The sequence below is a fragment of the Paroedura picta genome, chromosome 7, assembly GCF_049243985.1.
Source record: "Paroedura picta isolate Pp20150507F chromosome 7, Ppicta_v3.0, whole genome shotgun sequence".
NCBI classification, from domain to species: Eukaryota; Metazoa; Chordata; class Lepidosauria; order Squamata; family Gekkonidae; genus Paroedura; species Paroedura picta.
Window position 1 is genome coordinate 114,915,331 of NC_135375.1, and position 11,766 is coordinate 114,927,096.

Here is an 11,766-nt window from a genome sequence, read left to right on the forward strand (position 1 = left end):
AGGCTTTGGATATTCAGAAACTTTGCATGTGTTTGCAGTGCCTTCCTGAGAGAGCAGAGGTGTGACCCAACCAGCTTGGGTGACTTTGCCCCACTGAAGAGAAGAAACCTTCCGGGGGGTCCAGTGTCTCGTTCTGCTGTGATCGGCTCTTTCCAGGAAACGTTCTGGCTTCTTCCGTCTTTCCTGGACCAGGGAGGGGGTCATAATGCGAGGAAGGCACATGGCTTATCCTTTAGGAGAGAGTTGCTGTCTGAGGGATGGAAGCAAATGGGATTGTAACCTTTGTTTGGTTTTAAGTAGCTGGAAGCCTGGGGAGGGTTGGTGGGTTTTCAGCACAAGGTGGTGGGTTTGACCATAAGAGCTGTCCAGAATACATCCCTGTTGTGTGGACTGGCCATGCTGAGGCTGACAGCGGGGTGAAAGTTGTTAGCCTGGTAACATTTCTTGGGGACGTCCTTCCCATGTTCCCCAGGAATGAAAATATCACCTAATAGGAGACGTGTGAACTGGGAGGAGCTGAGTCAGTCATGAAAACGTTTGCAGCCTTTTGGGCTGTTGCCAAATTCTCAGCTTCTAGAAAGCGTGACTGGCACCGAGTGCTTCGTGGGTATGTGAATGAGATGAACCCAGCAGTGGACCTCCTGACTTTCTGAGATGGGAGTCACCGCTTGAGATAGTGACCACTTGCTAATCGGAGGCTCCGATGTGCATTGAAGCATTTGTGCTGGACTCCCACCCCTGGGCTTGGGATCATCGTAGCCTTGGATTGCACTGTGTGTGTGTGTGTGTGTTTTCCTGCTGGGAACAGAACAGCTTTGTGGAGTCCTGTGGGGAAGCATGAGGAGAAGCTCACGCTCCAAGCTGGACCTTTCACTGGACCTCTGTCCCCACTGAATGCCATGCAGGTATCTGAGCGGAGATGCTTTCTGCTGGATGCCAATGCCTGTGACTCTGTGGCTTGTGTGTGTGTTTCCCCTCACAGGAGAAAGAGAAGAAGGACTTGCTGCCTCTGGACAACCTCAAAATCAGAGATGTGGAGAAGGGGTTCATGTCCACCAAGCATGTCTTTGCCATCTTTGACACAGAACAAGGTAAGAAATGACCGCTGAAGTACGACTGTGGGGGCCCTGCTGCCTTCTGGGAGACCACTCTCTTATTTATTTACTAGATTCAAAGCCTGTCCCTAAGGACGAGTTTTGAAGGGCCCTCCTGCCGGCCTCCGCGGCCGGCTGCCCTCCCCGGGGAAGCCATCCCCGGCCTACCCTCTCCCCGGGGACATCGGAGGCTGGCGGGGAAGCCCTCCCTGTTGTCTGTCCGGGGGAGGATCCAATTGGAAGGGACTCTGCGCCTTCCGATTGGCCCCTCACCCGGACCAGCCCCACCCACTCTCCGCCCACTTACCCCTTAACGAAATTTGACGAAAAGGGAAAGATTGGAAGATAAACAAGAGTCGATTTTTATACTTTTCGCTACCTGAAGGAATGCCAAAGTGGCTTCCAATCGCCTTCCCTTCCTCTCCGTACAACAGACAACCCGTGAGGGACGAGGGGCTGAGAGATCACTGACAGAATCGCTCTGTGAGAACACGACTGTGACTATCCCAAGGTCACCAGCTGGCTGCGTGTGGAAACAGAGGGGGGAATGAAACCCATCTCGCCAGATGAGAAGCCACCACTCCTAACCACTATGCCCAGTTTGGTCCCTTTCTTCTATGCTGCCCTCGGTATGGCAGCAAACCTGGGAAAACCATTAAAAGACGTAAGCAAGGAAGGGGCCGTTCACATTATAACACAGTTCAGTGTAAAAACACAGTCATCTCCACTGGCGACGATTAAATGGGACTTCCAAAAGCCCGCTTGGTGTTTTGTTTCAGAGTGCAGACTTCCAACCTGGCGAGGCGGGTTTAATTCTTTGCTCCCCGACATGCAGCCGTCTGGGTGACCTTGGGATCGCCATGGCACTGAGAAATCTGTTCTGACCGAGCAGGAATCTCAGGGCTCTCTCAGCCCCACGTCCCTCACAGGGGAGTCTGTTGAGGGGGGAGGAAAGGGAAGGCGACTGTAAGCCACTCTGAGACTCCTTCGGGTAGAGAAAAGCAGCATATAAGAGCCAACTCTCCTTCGTCTTCTTCTTCTAAATGCCGGTCCTTATATTTGGGTTCCCGTTATTCTTTCGAGGGGCAGCTTGATTGGCCACCGAGTGAAACAGGATTCTGCAGCAGACAGACCACTGGCCTAGTGGCCTGATCCAGCATGTCTCTTACGTAATGCCATCCTAAGCAGGAATGGGCTGCTCTGAGTAACACCATTTTTAGCTTTAAAAATACTTATATATATTTAAGTCAAAAAGCAGTCACTGATTGTGTCTGCTTCTTCAACTATCTGTGGTGGGCAGTCCTGTCAAGTCACAGGAGACGAGGGCAACCTCATAGGGCTTCCAGGGCAAGAGGTGAGCAGAAGAGGCTGGCCATTACCCTCCCCCCCCCCAGACTTCCTCTGCGGTGCCCCTCCAAGAGCCAAGCAGCGCCCACCGGGATTAGCTTCTGAGTAGGGATGTGCTCTTCAGCTTGGCATCTTCCAGGGCAGGAGAGAAAAATAAAGATCCATTTTGCTACACTGCAGCAGATGGCATTCGAGTCATCTCGTGGAACATAAGTTTATTTAGAAAGTTCATATGTCACCTCTCCAGAGACCTGCTCAAGGTCACTCATCAGATAAAAACAAAAATTATAAACGCTATGACTGTACAGTTATCAAAATTGGTAGGGAAGCCAGTAGGAACAGCACAAGACAGCCTAAACGGCCAAAAAGGTGTGTTTCCGTGTGAAATCAGGTGCCAGGTAAGCTTCAAGCGGAAGGCCACCTGTCTCTGGCTGCCACCTACCTGGGAAGAGGCACACGGAGAGCAAGAGTGGGAAGGCCCACAGAGGCCATCTAGACCACCCCCCCTGTTCAATGCAGGATCAGCCCTAAGCACCCAGGCAAGGAGTGCCTGGGATGGAGAGCTCACCACCTCCGGAGGCAACTGATTCGGCTGCTGAACTTCTCGGACTGCGGACATTTCCCCCTGATCTCGGGCCAGTACCGCTGTACCAAAGGACCGCTGACCTGTTTCCTTTCCAAGCCTCCTTCTCAGAGCCCTGTCCTCCCTTTCCTTTGCCACCAACTTAGGGCAATCCCTGCAGGCCTTCCCAGGCAAGAGGCATCCAGAGGGGGCTGGCTTGCCTCTGCGTCGCCCCCCCCCCCACCCCGAGTGCCTTGAGGGACCCCTGCTTGGCTTCCATCGTCCGATGATGGGTTTTGCCTGCCCAGGCTGCTCCTAGACTAGCCAGGGGATCTCAGAGGCACAGGAGAGGGTGGTCAGTTACACATCACTGGGCCTGCCCTAGATTCCAAGTCAGGGTCAAGCCTTCTTAACTGTGGGTCCAGCAAAGAGCTTCTGGTGGCAACCTGGACACAAAAAGCATCAATGTAACCCGATCTCTTCCCCAGGTGACATCCGGAGACTGTGAGCATATGAAAAACAGGAGTCATGGCTCTTCTTGCCCCGAATCCTGAAAGACGTGGGCTTCGCAAAGGCAGAGGGGCAGCCCCAGACACAACCTCCCGCTGGAAAGCAGCTCCGGCTTGAGCAGGTGGCCGCACCACAGGCTGGCACACGCCCCGTCCCCCCGTGCCCCCCAGCAGAGGGCCAAACACTTCCTTGAGAACAGGCCCTCCAATCAGAGGCAGTGCTGGCTATTCCTGAGGGAGCCGGGCTGGGAAGACAGGGCCAGGGAAGAAGAGGCCGGAGGGATGACAGCCCCCCTGGAGAGCTCTGGCCAGAAGCCGTCGGGAGGAAAAGGCAGCTTCTGGCCAGGCGCAGCGGTCCCTCCCAGATGAGGTCTAGGGGATAAGCCATGTTTACAGACGTAGCCCGCACTCAGGCCCTGAGAACGCCAAAGTTTATTGCAATGTCCAAGGCACAGAAATCTGCTCTTGCTCACTGGCAGCTGCCGCACACCTCGATGGCCGCCTGGAGCCCAGTCGGCCCTTGATCTCGAGGGCAGCTTTTCGTCCATAGTTTCCTCGGACAAGGATGGCAGCAGCCTTCAAGCAGTCTGGGCCGGGAGGGCGGACCCTGGCCCATGCAGGAGGCCTGTCTCATGTGCTACATCCAAACTCGCCTCTTGTTCTCAAAGAGGCTTTTCAACAGGGACACCTGGAGAAAGGAGACGACCAGCAGCACGCTGAGGTTGACGGCGGACCAGAAGGTGACTCTGCTGAGGTTGCTCTCCTGCAGGTTGCGGTCGCGGGCCTCAAAGGCTCTCAGGAGGGCCTGCATCTGGAGACTCCTTTCCAGGCGGCTCTTCACCGTCTCAATGGATCCCCAGAACAGCAGACCGGAGAAAGACTGCTCAGAGAACCCTTGGATGGACTCGCCCGGAGAGAGAAAGACACAACGACGTTCGGCTAGAATTTGAATCCGATGGTCTGCTATAGTACCAGGTAGACCAGGGGTAGTCAAACGGCGGCCCTCCAGATGTCCATGGACTACAATTCCCAGGAGCCCCTGCCAGCGTTCGCTGGCAGGGGCTCCTGGGAATTGTAGTCCATGGACATCTGCAGTTTGACTACCCCTGAGGTAGACTATGCCATAAACTGTGTGTGAAGCAATTACTATGTACTATGTCCATATTGTGAACATCCTGATTGTTAACTTCATATGAACCAGGGGGAAAGAATATCTCTGAAGAGCAGGTTTTTACCTCAGAGAAAAGGTTTCTGTTAAAGATTGGGTTTGACTGTTCCCTACGATGAGAGCAAACATGCTCAGTATGACTGCAGAAGATGGCAGACCTTGTTATTTGAAATAAGAAGAGAATAAGAAATTGCTGTCACCTGGCAGCTTTTACACCGGTTTCTCACTGGGCTGAACAAACTCTGACTTGAAGATTAGTGTATGTTGGCCAGCTTCCACCAAAGGATCTCGTCCTGTTTTATTTTTTCCTCAGCTGAGGCATTGACAGACATCAAAATCCCAATATTACCCTCAATATTTTCACCATCAAACCCCATCATTCCCCCTCCCCCCCCAGCCAAGGCCTCTGACGTCAGGCCTTCCTGCAGACTGGCCTTGGACCCCTTTGGTTGAATGTAGGGGTCCCCAACGAGGTGCCCACCACCACTTCAGCACCTGCTAACACCTGTTCTGGCGCCCACCAAGTGGGCAGAGGCGGGGGGGGGCTTCTGCCCAGCAAGGCTTTCGATTGGCTATGCAGTTTTTAAACATGTTGCTTGAGCAGCACCTGCCACCCCATCACAAAGACCTTCTCTATACGACTGGAGGCAAGCTCTGGGAGTCATATCGGGGCTGGCTCTGCCTCTGCCTCCTGCGGCACTCCTTCTGAAGCAGCCATTTCGCAGCAGGACCCAATCCACGGTGCCAGAATCCCAAAGGTGCCCGGGACTCCAAAAGCTTGGGTCCAATAATATTGCACTGTGCTTGGATTTGGAGATGTGCTCCTCAATTCCAACATCAGTGCTAGAAAAATTTCCTCTGTCCTCAGCGCCCCCCAGCCCCCCCCCCCCCCCAGCTCTCAGCCCACCTTGATGTCCTCCATCTTAATGTCGAGCGTCTCTTCTGGCTCTGCCATTTCTGCCCAGCCGGCTAAGTCCTCGTCCTCCTGGGGGCTGTCAAAGATCAGTTCAAAGAAGACGAGCTTCTCGGAGAGGGTGCTGAAGGAGTTGTCAAAGCAGAGCTTGTAGTCCCCCATCTCGGTGGGTTCAATGCTGCCGGCGGGGAAACAGAAACCAACAGGGGGGCAAAGTCAAGAAGGCTTGGACGAGAAAGGCACGCGTCTTGAGTTGTGAGTGTCCTGCATTCTGCAGGGACTAGTCAACCTGTGGTCCTCCAGATGTTCATGGACTACAATTCCCATGAGCCCCTGCCAACGTTTGCTGGCAGGGGCTCATAGGAACTGTAATCCATGGGCATCTGGAGGACCACAGGTTGACTCCCCCTGAACTAGATGACCCTGGAGGTCATCTAGGATTCTTCCACTTCAGCCACATCATCTCTATCCTCTCCGTAAGAGCTTGCTTTTAGGTTTGATTTCTCTTACAGGATTCTGCCCTCGAGAACGTGATTTATACCAGCGGGTTCCAATCTTTTTAAGGCTGTGGGAACCTTGCCAAAATGGTTACAAATATTTGGTAAAATGGTGTTCAGGCTTTGAGGAGCCTTGGAACCAGCTGGAAGTGATATCAGTGGGCCATGCTAAAAGAGGATTGGGGGGGGGGAGAAAGGAGGCAGCAGGCGTCCAGGCTCCACCCCTTTCCCAGGTGCGAGAATGCCCCCCCAGGTCAATGGAAGTTGCCAGTTCCCTGCTTTCATGGCAATACTGGGAATGTGGCCAAGTACAGGGAATGGCACCTAAACCATGAGACCAACTCCTCCTCCAAGCCCTTATTAGAAATATTAAACGGAACAACACAGGCCCAGGACAGATCCCTGGGGCACTCCACTCATCAGTCCTCTCCAAGAAGCTGACGAGCCATTTACAAGCACCCTTTGGATGTGATCTGCCAACCAGTTCTCGATCCACCTAACAGAAACAGGATCCATACCACATTTTACCTTGTTAATAAGAATGTGGAACCTTATCAAAAGCCTTACTGAAATCAAGCCAAACTATCTCCACAGTTATCCGCCCGCTTGGTGTTTTGTTTCGGAGTGCAGACTTCCTACCTGGCGAGGCGGGTTTAATTCTTTGCTCCCCGACATGCAGCCATCTGGGTGACCTTGGGATCGCCATGGCACTGAGAAAGCTGTTCTGACCGAGCAGGAATATCAGGGCTCTCTCAGCCCCACGTCCCTCACAGGGGTGTCTGTTGAGGGGGGAGGAAAGGGAAGGCGACTGGAAGCCACTTTGAGCCTCCTTCGGGTACAGAAATGTGGCATATAAGAACCCACTCTTCTTCTTCTTCTTCTTCTTCTTCTAAATGCCGGTACTTCTATTTGGGTTCCCGTTATTCTTTCGAGGGGCAGCTTGATTGGCCACCGAGTGAAACAGGATTCTGCAACAGACAGACCACTGGCCTAGTGGCCTGATCCAGCATGTCTCTTACGTAATGCCATCCTAAGCAGGAAAGGGCTGCTCTGAGTAACACCATTTGAGTTTTAAAAATACTTTAAAAAGTAAGATAACTTGCATATCTCGATAGGCCCTTTTATATTCCAATAGGTGTTACTCTAGCAGCAAAGGTGGTGGTGGTGGGGGGGGGGGGGCTTGCGCCTACAATGAAGCAGAATCTTTACCCTCATTGCTAGATTGGTCCAAATTCCTCCTGGAAGGAAGCCTTCAGTAGCTGCAGGAACTGGACTGGCTTTCCAGGTGACCTTGGGGAGCCTAGGCTGTCACGAGAAATCCCTGAGAATTCATTCCAATTGTTATATCAATGGTAGATTGTGAGTTGTGGGTGTCCTGCATAGTGCAGGGGGTTGGACTAGATGACTCTGGAGGTCCCTTCCACCTCTATGACTCCATGATTCTATATGTTTAAGGCATAATGGTATGGAAAACCAGTCTACTTGATTTATGCCGTATAATATTTTATATTGTATTATGCTATGCAATATTCCATAATATTGTATTACTAGATTGAAAGCCCGTGCTTCTAGGCCTGAGGGGAAGGCCTGCTTCCCCCCTCGCCCTCCCTTCCTTCGGCATGGCCTTCTGCTCGGGCCTAGAAGCACATCCTGGGTCCCTTCGAGTACCCGAGGGGAAGGCCTCCGTCTTTACTAAGGAGACCAGATATCCCTCCTTTGGCCGGACCGACCCAACTTCACAGGCTTCGTTCTGTGTCCCATCGCATTTTCAACACGTCCCACCTGCCCTGCCCCCCCACCCCCACCCCACGCACGCCCGGCCGGCCGGCCGGCTGCTGGATGTCGGCTGGGCGAGCGAGGCAGGGCGTGCGGGCCGGCTTCCCACCACCAGAGGGAGCCACTTTGGGGATCCAAGCCCAGCCGCCTGGTTGCTGAGTGGCCTATCTGGGAGGGGCCTGGACGGCAGTGTTTATGGGGCGGGGGTCCAAGCCCCTTCCTGCCCCTTTCCACCCTTGCCAGGGCTGCCTTCACCTCCTTGGCTTGTCTGGGCGCTCCGACTCCAACAACGCTCCTCTAGGGAGCCTCCGGGGCGTGGAGGAATGGGGAGCAGAGAGGCGCAACAGCGGTGTCAGGGTGGGAGGCGGCCTGGCAGGGCCCGCGGAAATGACGCCGCCTTGTGAGCCGTGAGGAAAGTGGGACTCCGGCTCCTTCCTTCCCGGCGGTTGGAGCAGGCGGTGCCTCTCGCGGAAGGAAAAGCAGAAGCGGCTGCTGCAGGGGGTGGGGGGGCGCGGGTCGCCCTCCTCTTCCTCCCCAAGGGCAGCTGGACGGCGGGAAAGAAGGCGGCGGCCCGTGAAATGGCGGCGCCAGTGAGAGTCGTGTGGCAGTAGCTTGGGGGGAGGCGCTGGTGAGGAGCGGAGCTGCCTCCAGTGTGATGAGTGGGGGGCTGCCAGCTGTTTAGGCTTGGCGACAAAAGAGTGGCCCGTCCTTCGCCCGCCTACTTCTCCCCCTCCCCCCCCCAGTCACACAAATCTTTCCACATGGTGTTCCAGGCCCACTTTCCCTTTCTGTTGTGTCTTCCATATGTACAGTAACCATCTAGTGTTACGCATGGCAGGATCCCTGCCTTATGGCTTGGCACACTGTACTCCTTAACCAATACTGCAGTGCGACAGTCTAGACTTGGGAGCAAGCTCGACACAGGACAGACCAAGTCACTCTGGCAGGGCAATGTCAGAGCAGACTCCATCTTGGGAACCAGGACAAGCCCAGGCTTGTTCTCAGCTACAGGTTTGGAAATCCAGGTGCCCCCATGCCCTCCTCTCGACCCCCCCCACCCCCCTTCTGCTGGCTCAGAAAGGTGGGGCTGAGAGAGATCGGAGAGAACTGTGCCTGGCCAGGGTCAATTCCTCACTCGTTCTCCCCTTCCCCATGTAGTGACTGACCTTGGTCAGTCATAGTTCTCTTAGAGCTCTCTCCTACCCGAAGGAGGCTCAAAGCGGCTTACAGTCGCCTTCCCTTTCCTCTCCCCACAACAGACACCCTGTGGGGTGGGTGAGGCTGAGAGAGCCCTGATATCACTGCTCGGTCAGAACAGCTTTATCAGTGCTGTGGCGAGCCCAAGGTCACCCAGCTGGCTGCATGTGGGGGAGCGCAGAATCGAACCCGGCATGCCAGATTAGAAGTCCGCACTCCTAACCACTACACCAAACTGGAAATAGTAATAGTATTTCATTTTTATACCCCGCCCTTCCCTGCTGGCTCAGAAAGGTGGGGCTGAGAGAGATCGGAGAGAACTGTGCCTGGCCAGGGTCAATTCCTCACTCTTTCTCCCCTTCCCCATGTAGTGACTGACCTTGGTCAGTGACAGTTCTCTTAGAGCTCTCTCAGCCCCACCTACCTGAGCCATGCTAGCTCTCACTGCTCTGTGAGTCTGATCAAGGTTGAGACCTCATGACATTTTTCAATCGCTTGAAGATAGTGATGGTATCTCCATGGCAGCCCTCCCACCAAGGGCAGCACCGTAGGGTTGGGCCTCCCCATCTCCTCTTCCTCCCTGCCCCTCCTCTTGCTCTCCATCTCTGGCCCCCGAGCCCTCCTGACGGGAATTTCAGGCTGGACGGGGAAACCCCTCTCCTGTCACAGAGAAGCAGGGGAAGCCCTGCCTGGCAGCATTCCCCTGGGAGGGTGACGGGCCCCTGCAGCCAAGGGAGTGCACGGAGGGTGGAGATGCGCATCCCATGAAGATCTGGATCCCAACCCTGTGCAGGGGCCTCCCAAGAGTCAGGGCCCCCCAGAGTCTTCTCCTGCCCTGAGGGGAGGCTCCGTGGCAGGCTGGAGGGGGCTGGGGAAGAAGCCCCACTGGGCCTCCTTGGAGGGTCCCCAGGCCTGTGGGGAAAGACAGGGCACAGCGGGGGTGGGGAAGAATACCAACTCCCCACTCGGGCCACGGGTGCAGACTGGCTGCCCGTGGGCCTGTCACCTCTCTCAGCCTAGCCTACCTCCCACGGTTGCTGTGAGAGAGGAGAGGAGAAGGACATGAGCCATTTCGGGCCCCCATGGGGGAGGAAGGCAGGCCGGCCAACGAAGCCCATAAAATAAGGAAACGGAAGAGGTTGTCATCCAGAAGAGTTTCAGACCTCCCTACCGGCAGCCCCCATGCCCAAACGCTGCCCCTAAAGTGACTGGGGAAAAATCCCTAAAGTCTTTCCTATAACAAAGTTTTATTACTAAGACCAATGAAATGCCAGTAAAATTGCCAGTGAAATGCACCAGCAGGTCTTCTCGCGCACAATCTCAACCGGGGCGACCAGGCGCTGGCTGCTTCCCAAGCAGCAAGGAGGCAGCCTCCCCAATTTCGGGTGCCCATGCTCGGTGCGCCTCTCAGTAGGGGTCTGGTTCAGGAGCACGGTGCAGCATGCTACATGGAAACACAGGGTGGACCTTTTTATGAGTCGTAGGCAGAGAGAGCTCCACCGCCACCTCCTTAATGATACGGGAAACTGTAAATGGCCCCACGGACTGGGAGCCTGCGTCATCTCCTGGGCCATCGAGCCCAACCCCCTGAGCTAGGCAGGGCACTCCCAAGTCTCTTCAACACCTCCCAGGTCACGTGTACACACTCATCACTCATTTTTGTATATATTGAGATGCCATTAAACCAAACCAAGACCCCCTTGCACAACAGATTGTGCAGGACCTCGTCTAGGAGATTCATTCATACTCCTGGACTGAATGTAGTGAACATCCTACCCAGTCCTCACTGTCCCAAGAGATCCTTGACAAGCGGGAGAGGGTAGACATTGGAGGTGGAAACGGCCTTGAGCCCCCAGGAATCCGTGCCTGGTCGCAGGGACCCCGATGTTTCCTTCACAAACATCAAACTTGGTGCGGAGTTTCTGCCGCTCTGGAACCCCCCCCCGGGGGCTGGGATCAGGGCCGCCATTCAAGAGGCATTTCCCCCAACCGTGGTGGCTCTTGCCTCCAAGGCCACGGCCGACGTCACACCTTCTTCCTCCATTTCACCTGCGTATTTCCCCAGACTGCGTTGGGCAGATGCCCTGGCCTTCCCTTCCTTTCCCAGGAACAGCATTGCTGTAGCCCCCAACGGATCGTCCAGCTGGGCTTTGGATTGCGGCTTCATTTCAACAACCTCCCATCGCAGCAACGTCTCCACTTCAGGGCTTCTGTGTCGACCCACCTCGGTCCACTCACCCAGTTCCTTGGCGGTCCCTCATGTGCAGCCCCTGGCTTCTTCCAGCTCAGGGTGCTCACCACCACTGCAGGTATGAGCATCACTTTGGAGTCCTGCCATGCCCCCTGCTTTTGGGAGGTCAAAGGGGAGCCTGGCCATGTCCTGGAGCCACTGCTGCCATGTCACTTGGCCCCTGGGCAAAAAGAAGAGCCTGAAGACCCAGACCATGAGGCCTGCTGGCTCGCCAGGGGCCTCAGTGGCCATGAGCCAAGGTAGGCTGGGGCAAAATCCGCAGGGTGCCCATTGAGGGGTGGGGGTGGTAGGTGGGGGTGCAGTGAAAGTGTACTGAAAGTGCCTTCTTCGCCAGGCGTGAAACTGGGAAGGGGTGGAGAAGCTGCCCCTGCCCAGGAGGGCTCCAGGGCCCTTTCCCTCCCTGATCCCTGGAGCTTCCTGGATCTGCATCAATGTCCGTTGAGCGTTCCTTA

General features: G+C 55.2%; 1 protein-coding gene across 1 annotated transcript; it reads right to left on the reverse strand.

Moving 5' to 3' along the window:
* Nucleotides 1-3,776: 3,776 nt before the first annotated feature.
* On the reverse strand, nt 3,777-5,785 carry LOC143841970 (transmembrane emp24 domain-containing protein 1-like; the record flags this gene model as incomplete). Its single annotated transcript, XM_077346520.1, has 2 exons — nt 3,777-4,493; nt 5,584-5,785. Coding segments are annotated over 2 exons (546 nt in total), but the record flags the coding sequence as incomplete, so codon positions are not given.
* Nucleotides 5,786-11,766: the final 5,981 nt, after the last annotated feature.